General features: G+C 53.1%; 1 protein-coding gene across 1 annotated transcript; it reads left to right on the plus strand.

The window, feature by feature from the left end:
* Positions 1–5,039: 5,039 nt before the first annotated feature.
* On the plus strand, positions 5,040–13,856 carry LOC149862734 (uncharacterized). The gene is made up of 5 exons (XM_090054406.1): positions 5,040–8,799; positions 9,550–9,607; positions 9,794–9,839; positions 9,977–10,074; positions 10,749–13,856. The coding sequence occupies exons 1-5, from the start codon at positions 8,728–8,730 to the stop codon at positions 13,106–13,108; spliced, it is 2,634 nt and encodes an 877-aa protein (XP_089910532.1). The 5' UTR covers positions 5,040–8,727; the 3' UTR covers positions 13,109–13,856.
* Positions 13,857–16,111: the final 2,255 nt, after the last annotated feature.

A 16,111-nucleotide genomic window follows, 5' to 3' on the forward strand; every position in this document is an offset into this window, starting at 1 on the left:
TCACTGGGCCTGCCTCAGACACATGCACTTTACTATGTAGTAGACCTGTCTAATGTGTAGTAAAGCATCCCTGTCTAACTGTGTGCAGCAATTACTGCACAGTAGCTTAATATAAAGCACCGTTGGCTAGTACAAACAGGTAAAGATAGTAGCCAACAGTGCTTTACATTACTGTTTCTGAATGCACATGTAGATGCGGACCCAGGAGAAAATGTATCCTGATTAGCTGAGGCAGCAGGGGCCACAACTGCAGCTCTGCTTAGGGGTGGGGAAGGAGCCATCCCCGACACCAGGAGCAGCTCTGAGCAATGCAAAGCCAGGCCAGAGCCTGGAGCTCCCCCTGGCTGCTACAGTGGGGCAGAGCAGTGCAGGAGCAGCCCTAGATTAGGCTACTCCTGTCGGACCTAATTAGGTGCCAACGTGGGCACAGATGGGACATTTATAGACTTGCTCCTGGAGCGGGTGGGGGTGTGCTTTAATTAGAGTAGTTTCGAGCTGCTCTAATTAAAGCACGCGGGGTGCCATATGTATGTGCATCCCTGCACTGAAAAATGGCAGTGAGGAAGCTTTAACTAAAGCTTATCAAATGTGCTTTGGTTAGAGCACCCACAGACCCATTTTTCAGTGTGGGGATGCTGATACACATGATGCTGGTGTCTGCTGGAGCACGGTAATAACCACTCTAGCTGACTAGATTAGTCAAGTCTGCTCTGGCGCACTGTAATTACAATGCATCAGAGCAGCCTCAATGCATGTGTATAGGTTCCTATGAAGACATGTGCTCGGGCAGTTTAATGCACCTGAATTTTACGGCCCTAACATTCAAGTGCATGAATTGCAGCTCTAGACACGCCCACTGTGTGTCACTACATTTTTGTTACATGCTCTCTCACACAAGAAGTTGTATGCCCCATTTTCAGGAACAGATGATTTCTTTACCATTGATATAGACACCCAGTGTATATATCCTGGATCTTATTTCCAGAAAGAATTTATCCATAGTGTTATGAAAAAAGAATTTTTTTCCAGTAATGTTTTTGGGTTCAAAGAGCTCAAGGAAGTTAAACAGACAGCCCTTAATGAGTTTTGTTGTGATTAATACCCCAGGTTTCCCTCTGAAAACTCCAGTCTTTGCTTTAGATCAACTCTTCCCAATCTATGGTACACATACTACGAGTGGTACACAGACAACCTATCAGTGATACACATTAACCGATTAATTATAATTTCCTTATATGGCAAAAATTTGCAGGTGGTACTTATGGTTGAACTGAAGAGTTTGCTGGTGGTACTTAAGGATGTATTGTTTTAAATTGGTGGTGCACAAGCTGTCAGAGTTTGGGAACCACTGCTTTAGATTTTGTAGCAAGACATTTCCACCACCCCACTCCTACCCCACCTCTCCCAGAAAAGTAACATGTATTCAGTATCCCCATGCTTCAGAATGACAGCAGGGGTGCTTTAACTAAAGCTTCTCTGACAAGCACCCTGCCACCATTTTGAAGTATGGGGACACTAAGTACCTGTGATGTAGAGGCTGCCGGGGCATGCTGATTGGCACACATTAATCGAGTCTGCTCTGACCTCTGCTAAATTGCACACATAGAAGGAAACATCAGGGATGTGCATAGCTGCCATAGGTCAGCAGAACTACTTGATAGCATAGAAGCCATTCTTCATCTCTCAAGGCTGCAGATGTTAGTGGTGGCAACACTAACTGGGAAGATCACTGGAAAAGTACTGACGCTTTAGAGACATGTAAGCATCAGAGGTGAACATCCCCACTACTTGCATTGCCTGATAGCCTGTGTGGCAGGAAGCCACCTTTGTTTCTCCCCAAAATCTCTGGGCTGTGACAAGTTATTAGGATACAGCAGAGGATACGCACCTTTACCCTGTCTCTTTAGGCAACCTGAGCTGGCTGCATTCCTGAGGGAGGGGGGAAACCTGCTCCCTCTGCCTACTTGACTGGTAACAGCTACTAGTGATGTATTTCAAATTGGTTGGCCGACCGTCGCCAACAGGTGCTGGCCTCCATTGGACCAGGTGAACGAGGTCACAGGGGCTATATAAGTTAAGACTGCCCCAGAGGAGGGGGGGCAGCCATACGGGGGACTCAGACTTAGGGAGGAGTTTTACCATCTGATACTGGCTCTCTTCCCCCATAGCTCATGAGTGAGGAACTGCCTGCCTCCAGAGGGGATCTCCAACAGCCTCGGGATGATGCATGTGAGTAAGCTACTCGAGATCTGGTTAGATATATAGCTGGCAGTAACTCAGATGCGTGATCAAAAGGCTACCTCGGCCAGACTGTTTTGCTCTATGGGATTTCTATGATATTGCTCTATCTTGTACACTATTTTCACCCTACCCCTGTAATCAATAAAGTTCTCCTTTGTGACTGGTGTAGGAGACTTATTGAGAGGTGAATCTAAATTATTCCTAAGAGGCCCCTTGGGTCTGCAGACTAAAGGAGACTTCCCTTTTTGGCCCCCGACTTGGGGAAGTGCCCCAAGTGCCTGTACTGGGTCAAGCACACATAGGACTGTTAGGCCTGTGTTTCCCCAAGAACACAGGGCCAAGAGAGTCCCTTCTCGGGGTGGTGGCAACTTATGTTACCCCCAGGCTAGTGAGTGTGCTCCAGAAAGGGGGTCAGCCGGACACAAGGCGCCCCTAAGGAGCCTGGAAGGTGATCAGGGGCAGCAAGGTGGGTGGCTTAATGCAGAAGCGCCCCCTACTGGCCCGCTACAGCCTGTGGGATGTTCCTATGGCTACTTTGGATCTTAGCACACATTCTTGTCAGATCCCTCTGGTTAGAAACAGATGCGCCAAATGAAGGGGACCACGTGAGCTTGGATGTGTCCAGAGATGTCTGCATGCAGCTGATCCACTTAATGAGGCAAAAAAAACGTTACACCGTATCAGGCCCATGGATCTTGCAGCCCAACGGCTGATATGTTATGTTCCCCACTTCCAGAGAGGCACCCTTGGAAATCTCCAGGGTTCCCAGATATTGCCACTAGTGTGCCTGACCAAGACAGGATCCTGACTTTCCCTGTTTCCAGAGGCACACCTTGGAGATTCCAGGGGTGCATCTCCACGGGAGGGGGATATCAGGCAGGCACACAAAGAGGGCCCAATCCTTCAGTGGAAATCCCAGGGCACTTGCACAATGCTACTGTAACAGTAGCATTAAGCAGAAAATGACCCCTCATACTCCTGCTGCCCATGCACTCTTACCAATAAAGCAAATAGACATCTACCTTAACAGTGGCGATGTGTAGGGGGTGCACAGGGGTGGGCCCCTAGGCCTGGATGGGGGGAGAGAACCCACATGTCTTGAAGTGGGCAGTTGGGGGCTGTTGTGTGCTGGCTGCCCATCGCAGCGCCTGCCTCTGGACACCTGGGTTCTCCAGATGTGTGGGGGAGCCCCTCCCCACAAGCAGAGATTACAACACCCAGCAGCCTTTGCGTAGCCTGCATGCTAGCAGCCAGGCCAAAGACAGCTTCCACATGCCAGCTGAGGCACAGCTTGCTGCCTGGTGGGTGCCACCAGTGGTGCCCAGGTGCTGCCTCTCATGTCTTGTTCCCATGGGGGCCCAGATGTGCTCGGGGGCGGGGGCAATGGTTCTGGCTGCTGCTAGCAGGGGGTGGTATTGGGGTCAAAAGGATGCTACGTAGTATTTCGCAAGTCCTAAGAATCAACCTTCAGCTGACTTGGAGCCAACAGCGTCACTCTGCCTGTAAAGCTCATGGGTTGGATTAACAGGAGAGTCACTATCAAGTTAATGGGAGGCGCTTGCAACGCATTATGTGTATTGCGCGAGTGCCTGATGAATTGCATAATAAATTTAAACTGGCCCCATGGCCATGGGCAAAGTAAGATCAGCTGCGAGAGCAAAGTGATTGTTACATAATGAACCGGCAAATCGCGCCATAAGTTTAGACTGGCAACAGGGTCAAAGTAATGATCACCTGATAAATGTGACTGTCTAGCAGTGAAAAGAATCGACAAGCCATGAAGTTCCCGCTTGAAGATATGTAACGACTCTATGGCTGTTCTTGACCTGGCTTGAATTTGAACATGTAGCAGGGCCTATATCAATCCCTCTGCTCTATACAGCATTGATGAGGCCTCTCCTGGAGTCCTCTGTCCTGTTTTGGGCCCTGCACCTGCAGAAGGATGTGGAGAGATGGAAAAAGTCCAGCTCAGGGTCACAAATGATCAGGAGCCTGGGACATGAGACTGATGAGCAGGGATCCTGGTCTCCTCTGTTTAAAAATCTCAAGTTCTGATTAAAATCCCCCAAATCCATCACTTGCCACCCACAGCCCCCTGGACCATGCTGGTGCCCTCACTCCCCACCCACAGTGCCCCTTACCCCCCAGGCCTGCTGGAGGGGGCCCACAGCTGTCAGGGCTACAGGGCCAGGGACCCAGGTCCACAGCCCCTGCCCCCCACAGCAGCGCCTAAGCCCCGGGGACCGCCTGCAGGAGACACTGGCTGCTGCAGCAGAGCAGAGCTTCGAGTCTGCCTCCCCCTCGCCTGTGGGCAGCGTGGCCAGAGTGAAGCCCATTGGTTGGGGGCAGGGGGAGTGTTGGCTATAAATGACCAACTCCCGGGAGCCTTGAAGTTCTGGCTTATTAGATGGAATGTGCAAAATTGATAGAGTTAAAAACCATGAATGCAAACCTTCAAATTATGAGGGGTACTGTCTCTCAAATACCCGCTCCCCACCCCCAGTCAGGGATGGTGCAGCCTTGAGCAGGGTGCTGGACTAGATGCGCTCTTGTGAGGTCCCTTCCAGCCCTGCTTTGCTGTGATCTAGTGCCAAGCGAGGGATCCATCCAGGCCTATCTCTCACTGAGAGTTACTGTCAGTTGCAGATAATAGTTCTGAACACCCAGGCCAGCCTATTCCTTTGGTCCCAGCTCTTCCTGAGTGTGTTGACCTCTGTCCTATTCTCTCCTTAACTTTCTCCTTTCCAAACCAGAGGTTGGTGCTCCCTGGGAAAGGAAATCAGTCCTGTATCCAGCGGTGACCCTAAAAAGCCAATATAATATTGGGCAACATTAAGAAGAGAATAGAAACCAAACCAGAGAACACTGTTATGCTATTATGCGTGTCAGTGGGACTCCTACATCTTGAACCCTTGTGCCATTCTCGTTCCTGCATCTCCAAAAGGGATGCGGTACAATTAGAAGACGTTCAGAGAAGGGCAGCCCAAAGGATCAGGGGCCTGGAGCTGTTGCCATACCAGGAGAGACTAAAAAGGCTCAGACCTTTCCTTCTCCTTGGAAAGCAGAAGGCTGAGTGGGGGTAGGATAGAGGTATGGACCAAATGAACGGGGAACGCTTGTTCACCAAGTCCTACAAAACTAGACCTTGCGGGCACCTGCTGAGATTAGTAGGTGGTAGGTTTAAAACTAACACACTAAAGGATTCTTTTGACTCAGCGCATTAACAGGTGGCATTTATTGTTATGGGAAGAGGTGGAGATAGCACGACTGGGTTCAGCAGAGGACTGGATAAATTCAGAGAAGCTAGAGCTATTCTTGGCTATAGAGCAGGAAGGTCAAAGATGTTTCCTCTGGCGTCTCAAACCCAATGAGGTGGATGCTAGGAAGGGTACTGAAGAAGAGGAAGCTCATGAAAACCATAGAGAAGTCAGGCTGGAAGGGAGCTCTATCGGTCATCTAGTCCAGCCCCTGCCTTGCTCTAGAGATACTCAGTTCAATGATCTCCCTCTGTCACTGTCAGACCAGACTATTTGTTGGGCTGTGGGTCTTGGCCCACCAGGAGACCATCAGGCCTCCATGTTGGAGACAGGATACCAAGCTAGATGGATCAGTGGTCTGACCCAGTTTTATGTCCTTATTCCAGGCAATGCATGGCAACCTGCTTACGCTGCACAGCGGTACGGCCTCAGCATCTCCACCTCATTACATTGACATGCTCCAAGGATATGGCCTCCAGCAGTGCTGTAGCAAGGCAGGGGGCAAGTGGGGCGACCGCCCTGGGTGCCGAAGCGAAGGGGATGCCAAGAGGTGCTCCCCAGCTGGGGCGGTCACAGAACGGAGCCATGAGGGACTTATTTGGGGAGATGGGGATGGGAAAAGGGTGGCTTCTGCCGCTGTGTACACTCCTGGCAAGCATGGGGGGGTGCCCCCCCCCAATCTGTGCAGAGGGCTAGGGCGGGCTGCCACTGCGGGGTTTGCCCCAGGCATCAAACTTTGGTGCTTCAGCACTGGCCTCTAGGGTGGATCTACCTAAGCCACATTCTGGCTTCCAGATCTCCATGAGTCTCTCCAGCCTGGGCAGCCCCACCCCCCAGCCTAACCCCCCCCCCAGCTCAATTTTCCTTCCTTCCTCCTCTTTCTCCCTGTCATGTGTTTAATTAACTCATAGAACATACGTTATGTATGCATGTGTCATGGTATTGTAATTCCTGGGTTCATCCCGTGCCTCAAGGTACCTGCTGATTGTCACTGGGGTGGTGTAGAGGATGGGAAGAAATATTTATTCCCCTTAAAGGCAGAACCTAGCATCTCATGTAGTGGTTAGTTCTTGGTGCTGGGGCCTTCCTTTGAAGCCTCAAAGAGCAGCTGGCTATTTCCAAGCTGAAACATTAAGGAAAAGGTGGGGGAGTAGCAAGATGACACAAAATGATTCCAGGTGGTGAAGACCAAGGTGGACTGTGAGGAACTACAGAAGGATCCTGCATGATTGAGTGAATGGGCAATGAAATGGCAGATAAAAATCCAGCATTGAGAAGTGTAAATTGATGCAAATGGGCAAAAATAACCCATGCTTTACCTATTATGGGCCCTACATGAGCTGGTACCACACAGGAAAGAGGTCTAGGAGTAATTGTTAACAGCTGGCTAAAAAATACCAGCTCAATGGCTAAAGAAGAGAATTGTAAATGAAACCAAGTCTCAGGATTCCCCTTTATAAATCCATGGTGCCCCCACACATTGAAGACTGTGCCCAGGTCCGGTCCCCGCATCTCAAGAAGGAAACAGAAGAACTAGAGAAGGGCAGCAAGAATCATGAGCATCACAGAGGGGCTTCCACATGAGAACTGGTAAAAGAGGCCAGGGCTATTCAGTTTACAAAAGACCTGCTTGAGGGGGAACATGTGAAGGGTTCACAAGCTACTAAATGGAGAAGAGTAAGTCAATAGGGATTTATTATTGACTCTCTTGAAGTACAAGAACTGGGGTCCCAGGATGAAAGTAGTAGGGAGTACGTTAAAAGCAAACACAAGGAAGTTTTTTTTCACCCAGCAGGTCATTAGAGTGTGGGACTCGTTCTACCAGATGTGATGGAAACTGTGAGTTCAGCCAGTTTCAAACAGGGATTGGACATGTTCTTGGAGGAAAGCAACATCAGTAGATATTGAGCACAGGAGTGAGGGGCACGGCCTCGGAATCAGGGCTTCCTAGACCTTAAATGCTGGAGGCTGCAAGTGAGAAACAATGGATAGCCCTGCTCAGACACAGTTTACTCTCCCTTCCAGCATCTGCTGTCTGCCATGGTGTGACACGTGGCGTGACACATGACCTGTGGTCTGACCCAGTGTATAGCACTGCTGTTTTTAATTCAGCATGGAGGAGATGGCTTGGTGCCGTGAAGGAAGGAGCTGGTAGTCGGGATCCAGGACTCCTACATTTCATCAATAGATCACTAGTTCTGGGATCCAGGACTCCTAGAAACTTGGCTAAAATGCTAGGGGGCCCCAGCATCAAGGGAAGATCAAGGCAAAAAAAGAATAAATAATAATTTGCTCAATCACATATTAAATGCATAAAAACACAAACTGGGCAAAATGAGTCAAAAGGTTTTGCGTCAGTCATCCTGAATTGTGAAATGTATGTCACTTGTTTCAGACTTGTAACACAAAATCTGGCCTTGTGGATTGTCTGGGCAGCGCATCCCACCCCTTTACTGTTACTCGTTTTAAAAAGGGCATGGAGAAGAAACAGAGGGTCCAGAGGCAGGCAAAAAAGATGGGCATGGGCATGGAAGGCGAGTCATAGGAGGAGCGGCTGAAGGAGTTGGCACGTTCAGCTGGTGGAAAAGGCGCTTCAGGGGGGATGTGAGAGCAGTCTTCAAATACTTGAAGGGCTGGAACAAAGAAGACGAGGAGCACCTTTGCTCCCTGGCTACAGACAGGGGGACATGGAGCAATGGCTTGTAATTGCAGCCAAGTGGGTTTAGATTGGATCCCAGGAAGAACGTCTCCACTGTTAGAACAGGGAGGCTGTGGACTAGACACCAAGGGAAGTGGTGGCTTCTCCGTCACTGGAGATATTCCCGAAGATTTTGGACGGCCGCTGATGGGGATGATCTAGGCATAGCAATGCTTGTGGTCTAGCACAAGGGTCTGCTTGGGCCTGAGGTGTGCTCCTAAGGATGGGAAGCGATTCCTTTTCAGTTATGGTGCAAGAGCCCCCAGCTGTCACAAGAGCCTACGTTCCCTCTCTGCACCTACATCCCCATGGGTTTGTTCCCCCCAGGGTAGCTCATGCCCTGAGTGCAGCCGGACAGGGTCTGTTGCCCCTTATGAGCTCACAAGGACCCTCCCATTCTGTCCTCACGATGATGTCACTCCCTGACTACCTCCTAGGCCCCAGGGACCCTCAGGTGGGCAGTTGCCAAGAAAGAGGTGGCGGAGGGAGGTTGTTATATCTTCTGCTCCACCAACCTGGCAACTTACCAGTATGGATTTTCTCGTCGAATTCATCCTGGTTTTTCTGCTATCTCAAGTGGCCTTGTGGCTTCTGGATTCACCGGTAGGTGTGGTGGGGACAGAGGGGAGGAGGCTTCTGGGCTTTGCTGGTTGCCTCCTCTTCTCCTTTTTGCTCCATGTGTCAGGATGTTCTTAAACCTCTTTTAGAGGCAGGGGACACACCATGTATCTGGGTCGATTAGGGCAGTTTCCTTGAGCATTCCTGGGGATAACTGTTCCCCTGGCATGGTTTAGTACCCGCCTCGATGTTGGGGCTTAAAGCCCACTTTATGGAAATGGCAGGCTCCTCCCTAGCTTGCATCTGCAGCCATATGGCTGAGGGCAGGCAAAACTTGGGGGCATCTTAACACCAAGTCTCTGGGCTTGGGCCTGCACATAGGATGCCCGCCAAAAGACTTTGGAAATCTCTGAAGCCCCTGGCGGGCGTGGAGGATGTTTGCTAGTTGTAGGGCCACTTATGGTTCTGGGCAGACTCATTCATTTAGACCTGATTTGGCTTGGAACATGAAACGTTTCTTTAAAAAAAACCCAAACAAAACAAAACAAACCCCCTTTTTTAGAGGCGTTGGGTGTTGGCTGCAACTGAGGCCGGGGATGGTGACAGGGCTGTGCCAATGCTCCTGCTGGGACAACAGCCGGAGGCTCCTGCTAGAGGGTCTTGTCCCTCTGCTCAGGGTCCCCAAGGCAGGGACATCCCCGTGGGGATGGTGGGACCCGCTGGGTGGGGGCCAGGTCTCCTGCCCTGTGGGGTCCAGGGAGCTGTCCTCTAACCCGCTGCTCTCTGTGTGTGCAGAGCGTTCACCGGGGGCTCAGGAGGCTGAGGCAGCTACTGGGAAGAGCCAAGCTGGGAGGTGAGTAGCCTCGGGCCCTGGCCTGGGGAGGGGCAGGGGCAGAAGAGAGCATGGCCTCCTGCCTCCTCCCAGCCCATGGGAGCCACGGAGGAGCAGCCGGGGCCCTGCTCACAGGCTGGGGGTGCCAGTTGGGGAGGGGCAGAGTATCCCCAGGCCCATGCCAGCTCCTTCCTCTCTCCCTTACAGCAGCTTGGGGACACGTGGAGGAGACACCGCCACCCCAGTGCACACAGTAAGCCCTGCCCCATGCCCCCTGCAGCCTCCCGGGGACTGAGGGCCCCTTTCTGCCAGGGATGGGGCTGGCTCAGGAAAGGGAGGAGGGGAGGGGGCAATGCAGCCATATGAGATGCCCTGCTCTTTGTCCTGCAGCTGCCCCATGCCTGGGGACAGGCTCAGCCTTGAGCACACACTGCAGCTGGTGGAAAGGAGGCTCCAGCACATAACCTGGCACCTGATGAGCGATCTGATCCCGTAAGAGCTGAGTGGGGAAGGTGTGGGGGGTGTCTGAGCAGGCCCTTGAAGGGCCATGTTTTCTGCAGTCTTTGGGAAACATGGCCCAGCCCCACGTCTCCCAAGGTCTGGACCATGTGGGGTGGGGAGGAGTGGACGTGCCCTGCCCCCCGTCTCATCTCTGTCCCCTTGTCACCTCTCTGCCACTGGCCCAGACCTGCATGTCCTGCACCATCCTGGACCTCCGAGGAGCCTGAGGAAACGGAGGACCCTGATGCTGCCTTCATGCAACCTCCCAGCCATGCTGCCATGGAGGACGCCTTCATGGGGCCGTTGCTGTCAGCCTGTCTAAGGGAGACCTTTGTGCTTTTGGAGGAGGCTGGTGTGACTCTCCCCAGCCCGGCCTGGCACCCTCCTAAGTCCCCACCAGGACAGGCAGATGGGTGTCAGAGTCAGCCCATGCCTGTGCCAGTGCTGGAGCCGGCGCATGCCCAGCATCTGGACTTCCACGTCAGGTGCCTGCAGCTGCAGCGCCAGCAGGGCCTCCCCAGCCCGGATGCCAAGTCACTGTCCCGCCTGATCCCCCCAGTGCCGCTCTGGTGCCCCAGTCCCACGTATGCTAAGAGACACCGGCTCCGGAAAAGCATCTCCCGCACCCCTCAGGATTGCCGTGCAGCCCTGCAGGTCTCGCACCCGCTGCCCGCTCTGCCTGAGGAGCCGCAAGACTGTGAGGAGGCTGAGGCCGTGAAGACAGAAGAGCCTGGATCCAACCCACAGGATAAGGCCGTGCGGCCTCCGGGATTGGACACCCAGGAGCCCTGTGTCTGCCTCCCCAAGCCCTTGCCCTGCCAGGCCCCGAGGCTCATGAGCCTCCCTGAGGCTGCCGTCAGCCAGCCCGCGCCCCATGCTGACCCCAGTCTGCAGCCTTCTTTTCAGCAGGGGAGCCCGGAGACACAGCCTCCACTGGCCAGCGGGTCCCAGGGGATGGCTCCGTGTGGGAAAGAGACTCCCTCAGCTGACCAGGCCCATCCTCAGGGGAAGCCTTGCAGGGCGGCTGAGCCAGAGAAGGGCCCAGAGCACCGCCACCATCCCCCAAACCCCTGCAGGCCACCGGGGTGCATCAGCCTGCAGTGGAAGCTGCACCTGGCCCCAGAGCCTCCGGGCAAGCAGGATCCTGCAGACACCACCGTGTTGCCAGGGGAAGCCAGCACCAAGGTCCCAGACCCATCTGAGGATCTTTGTGCTTCCCAGGAGACATCTAGGCGGCACCTCGTGGGGAAGCGACTGCAGGAGGTGACTGAGGAGCCAGGCCCGGCCTCTTGCCGAGTGCCCCCAGAGACGGAGACTGACCCAGGAAAGAAGGACCTGTCCCACCCGTGGGGCACCACCAATGCAGGTGCAACAAGCAGCAGCTGCCTCCTTCCCACCCAGGTGAGAGGCCGCCGTGGAGGAAGGCAGCAGTGGAGCCTGGAACAGTCCAGGAAAGGCAGCCAGCTGCCCCCTGCCTGGCACCCCAGGGGGCAGAGGGGGGCACCCAGCTGGCAGCCAGTGGTAGCTGGGAGCCGAGAGCGACATCAGGCTGGTGGGCAGGCTCCTGACCTCCCCTGCATCTGTGGCCTGGAGGGAAAGCCAGGCCGTGCAGTCTGGCCAGGAGACTCTGGGCAGCTTGGTGTCAGCTGCAGCCTGAAGGAGCTTCAGGGGCTGCTCCACAAGGTCACAAGGGTCATGGCAAGAAGCCCCAAGGCCTCAACAAGCTCCATGGATGGTGCAGGAAGAGGCCTCCAGCAGAGCAGCCTTGAGACCAGCTGGGAACAGGATCAACTGGTCTCCCAGCTGCCCCCAGGCTCAGAGATCTCACCGGGGACCCATGTCCCATTATCCCAGACCTGCATGCCTGCGTGGAGGCACCGACCAGCCTCTGTGCTGCCCCCCAAGCCAATCCACAAGCCTGGTGGGGGAAGCAGGATGGGGCCCAGTCAGGGGAGACCCCCTGGCTCCAGCCAGCCCCAGCAGGGAAAAGCAACCCATGCTAGCAGCTCGAGGGCTGTGGCAAGAGAAAACCTAGCCAGCACTCCTGGGGACACCAGCAGGCTCCCCAGGGAGAGGGAGGAGGGAGGGACCAAGAAGTGCCCTGTGGGGGCAGCCAGGCCTGGACCCAGGCCAGACACTGTAGAGCCCCCTGACCTGGCGCAGCTCCTGGGCTCCATCCTGACCTCTCTCAGCGCTCAAGACCTGCAGCTCCAGTTTGTTGCTGACCTACTGAAGAAGCAGTGTCCCCAGGGTGTCAGTGCCATTTGCCAGCACCAGACCTTGTGCCAGCCCATGCCACCTGCCTTCTCCACCCAGGTGGATGTCCAGGCTCAAGGCCAGGTCAGCGCCCACCAGATGAGCCTGAGCTACAGGCTAGATGCTCCCGGCAGGCCAGCTCAGGAGGGGCCGCCCAAAGGGGGCTCCCGGGGGACATGGAAGGGGATGAAAGTTCAGAAGAAGGCAGGGACATCTGAGCAGGGGGTGGATGATGCTACTAACGTCTGGCTCCGCACATCCCAAGCCCCGGATGGGCTCTGTCAAATGTGTAGCAAGAAGCAGCAGAGGAAGCCAGGTAGCTCTTTGGGCCCTGGCGGCTTCCGGGGACCCCTTGAAGAGCCTCGGTGCTCAACTCCAGGGGACCCCTTGCGGCCTTCCAATCTGGACCAGAAGCACCTGGAGGGAGGGAGCAAGAGGCAGGACTGGAGGCTGAGGAGAGCTCCCTACGAACGACCCCAAACTGTCTCTGTCAGCACCAGCACCGCAGATTTCCCCCAGCAGATGGATGGAGCCACTTCTCTCCTGGCCACCAAAGAAAAGAAACCCCAGACCAGGACCCCATCGGTGCCCAGACAAAAGGTCCCTTTGTGCCGCCGCTTCCTCAGGTGCCTCCAACGCACCTTCTCCAAGCTGCGCCTCACCGTGAAGGCCCGGCTGTCCCGGGATCCACAGAACAAGGTCCCCAACGTCAGGTTCACAAAGCCTCCCTTGAGCCATCAGGCCTCCAAGGTGGTGCCCCATTGACACCTCCCAGTCCCCACCTGCCTGCTGGGAGGGACACCCAAGAATCCACCTTCTCCTTGGGCTCAGGCAGGTGGTCACCGTCCTGGTCTACTTCTAGGACACTGTTGTCTCTTCCCATCTGCATTACTAACGGGCACCCATGGACTCCCCACAGTTGGCATCAGGAAACGGTGGCATACTTCCCATCCCACCCTGGAATTCCACCATCTCTAGGTCCTTCCCATGGGAACAGCACTGAGAGAGTGCATTTGGCATCTGCCTTTCATCCCCTTCAACATGGGGACATCCTACAACACCTTTGTGGCTACAAGTTCCAGACCTGCAGCATGACAGGGCTCCAGCACTGTGCCCTGACTCTGTCAGCAGTGGGTTGATAATGATGTGTCTTTCCATATATTTCGGATATGATATTTTTCCCTGTCCCTCTTAGTAAAGATTGTTCTTGATAAATGTGCTCCATGTTTTTTTCTTGCCCCCATTTCCCCATATATGAGGTCAGACAGAGGATCCCCTGCTTTCATGGGTGCTGAGTTCTGTGAAATCACGAAGGGGAAGAGAAAGGGAAGATGTACCTAGCCATGAAAGCCTGAAGTCAGTCAGACGGCAGGGTTCTAGACTAAATAAGATCAAAAAAGGCTTGTGCTCTGCCTGTCTGTCTCTCTTTATCTATATTTGGAAAGCTTATGCTCTCTCTCTATGCATATTTGTCTTATTTAATTAGTTTATAAAGGTGCAACTCTACCTTGCTTTATTACTGAAGGAATCAATGGCCCATTGTTCTTCCTCTCCTTCTTAATGCTCTTGACTGATGAAGCTAACCTTTCTTCGGGGGAAATTTGTTCTCCGAAACTTCAGTTTCTTCTGTTTTACAACTCTTTCGCCATTTCGAAGATCAGAGGACCTCTTTGTTCAAGAGTGAGGACCTGGGAAATGCCACACTCTATGTATCAGAACCGGACTAATGTATCTATCCTAGATTTATGGAAAGCTTTTTCACCACCTCCTGCCATCGTGGATCTGGAGTGAAAATAACAGTGTTGGGGGGGGAGGAGGACAGAGGACAGTGTGTGTGTGTGTGTGTGTGTGTGTGTGTGTGAAGGTCTGCTCTGGCAAGAAGGGGCTGATAAGGGTCTGTCCTTCACCTGGTAACATCAATATCCCTGAATTTGAAGTGGACTGGAAGATTTTCAATGCCCCTGATATCTACTGGTGACAGTGATTTAGCTGAAGGGACACAAGGGTGCTTGTTTGAAGAGGGAAGAGAGAGATTTGAATTGAGAGCACATTTGATACTTATGCTAATTACAGCCAACAAGTAGCTAACTTACTGTGAAAGGGTGGTAGATTCTAAAATACTGTAATTAACTGAATCTCAGTTGGTGCCAGGTAAGTGTAAATGGGAATGATATTTAGGAGAACAGGGTAGGGGCTGAGGAGAATAACAAGGTGATCGCAGGTAGCTGGCATGGATTCACCAAGGGCAAATCATGCTTGACCAACATGATTCCTTCCATGATAAGGTGACAGGCTCTGGATGTGGGGAGAGTCATAGATGTGATAGACCTTAACTTTACCAAGGCTTTTGGACCCTGTGGTCCCCTCTATATATTACAGGTATCACACAATTAACTGTTTAATTATCCAATTACCTTCAAACCAGCTACATGTGCCAAGTAGCTATCACACAATGAAAAGTTCTAACCAGCTAGCAAGTTAAGCCTTAAAATTGTGTACTAATGTTTTAGCTGGTTGCTATTGAGCTTTAATTGACATGTGTAGTAGGGTCTCCCCTGCGGGTGAGAGCCCCATCAGTTGGCAGGTCTGGCCACAGGGGTGCTTCATGCCCAGCATGAAACTCCGGAGCCCTGGGGATCATGGCTGTGGTTCCCAAGGCTCAGGGGTGTGTGCAAAGTCCGGGACCCATATGGTGTCTCAGCCTTGGCTGTGCCCCATGCAACATTCTCACTATGAGCTAACAAATGGAAACTAGAGACAGAAGAGTGTCACACGGTTACATAACTGGTGGGATCATCACATAGTCATCAGTGACGCAATGTCTAGTTGGGAGGGGGCATCACACGGCTTCCCCAGGGGTCTCTTCTGGCTTTGCTGTTGTTCAATATCTTCATTAATGATTTGAATGATGGGATTGCAAGTATGCTTAGCAATCTGTGAATGACCCCAAGTTGGATGGAGGCATAGATACTGTGGGCAGGGCTATGATCCAGAAGGACTCAGCTGGACTGGAGAAATGGTCCTCACTCCAATGAGATTCGATAAGGACAAGTGCAAAGTCCTGCACTTGGGGTGGAATAATTGCACGTGCATATACAGATGGGGCAATAGCTGGCTGGGCTGCAGTGCTGCAGAGAGGGACTTGGGAGATATAGTGGGTCGTAAGATGAATATAAGCCATAAGGGGGTAGCTGTGTGTACCCGTCTGCTCTCAAACATCCAGTCACGCGCTGCGCGGCCCCGGATGCTCGGGGGTGTCCGCCAGTCCGTCCCTGTGGTCCTGCTGAGTAGATGTCCCTCCCCCGGATAGTCTCTCCCCCAATCTCGCCTGCCACAACTTTGTATCTTATTCCAGTGGTGGGGGGTCCGACTATTGGGGCTCTCTCGCATATGGGACTGCTGGATGATGATCTTCTGCGAGGCTCCACCTGCCCTCTGCCTTGCCCTTACACCCCGCCTTGACGAGTTCCTGATGTCCTTCGGCCAGTTCCCTGACAGTTGAGGCTCTGTGCACCCTTGCAGAGATGAGCTATAGGGCAGCCGGATCAAACCCAAACTCCACCCACCGCGTCTCACGGCTGTCTAGCTTTCCCTGTGACTGTAAACCCCCTTTGGGTTTAAAAAACACTCAGGCTCCATATTCCCTTTCTGAGGAACCCCTCCAAAAATGGGAAAGATAAAAAAAGAAAAAATACCAACAACAGAGGAATACAAAGATACTAAGGCCCTTTGCCCCATTTACCGCATGCTCCCACAGCCTGCCCTACA

The sequence above is a fragment of the Crocodylus siamensis genome, chromosome 6, assembly GCF_052110815.1.
Source record: "Crocodylus siamensis isolate JL-2025a chromosome 6, ASM5211081v1, whole genome shotgun sequence".
Classification (NCBI taxonomy): domain Eukaryota; kingdom Metazoa; phylum Chordata; order Crocodylia; family Crocodylidae; genus Crocodylus; species Crocodylus siamensis.

Excerpts from the sequence above, each read along its gene's own strand:
- LOC149862734 (XM_090054406.1), top strand. The coding sequence starts at position 8,728 with ATGGATTTTCTCGTCGAATTCATCCTGGTTTTTCTGCTATCTCAAGTG. Across the intron at positions 9,608-9,793 it reads GGGAAGAGCCAAGCTGGGAG|CAGCTTGGGGACACGTGGAG; the intron begins GTGAGTAGCCTC and ends TCTCCCTTACAG. Across the intron at positions 10,075-10,748 it reads GCACCTGATGAGCGATCTGA|ACCCGCTGCCCGCTCTGCCT; the intron begins TCCCGTAAGAGC and ends TGCAGGTCTCGC.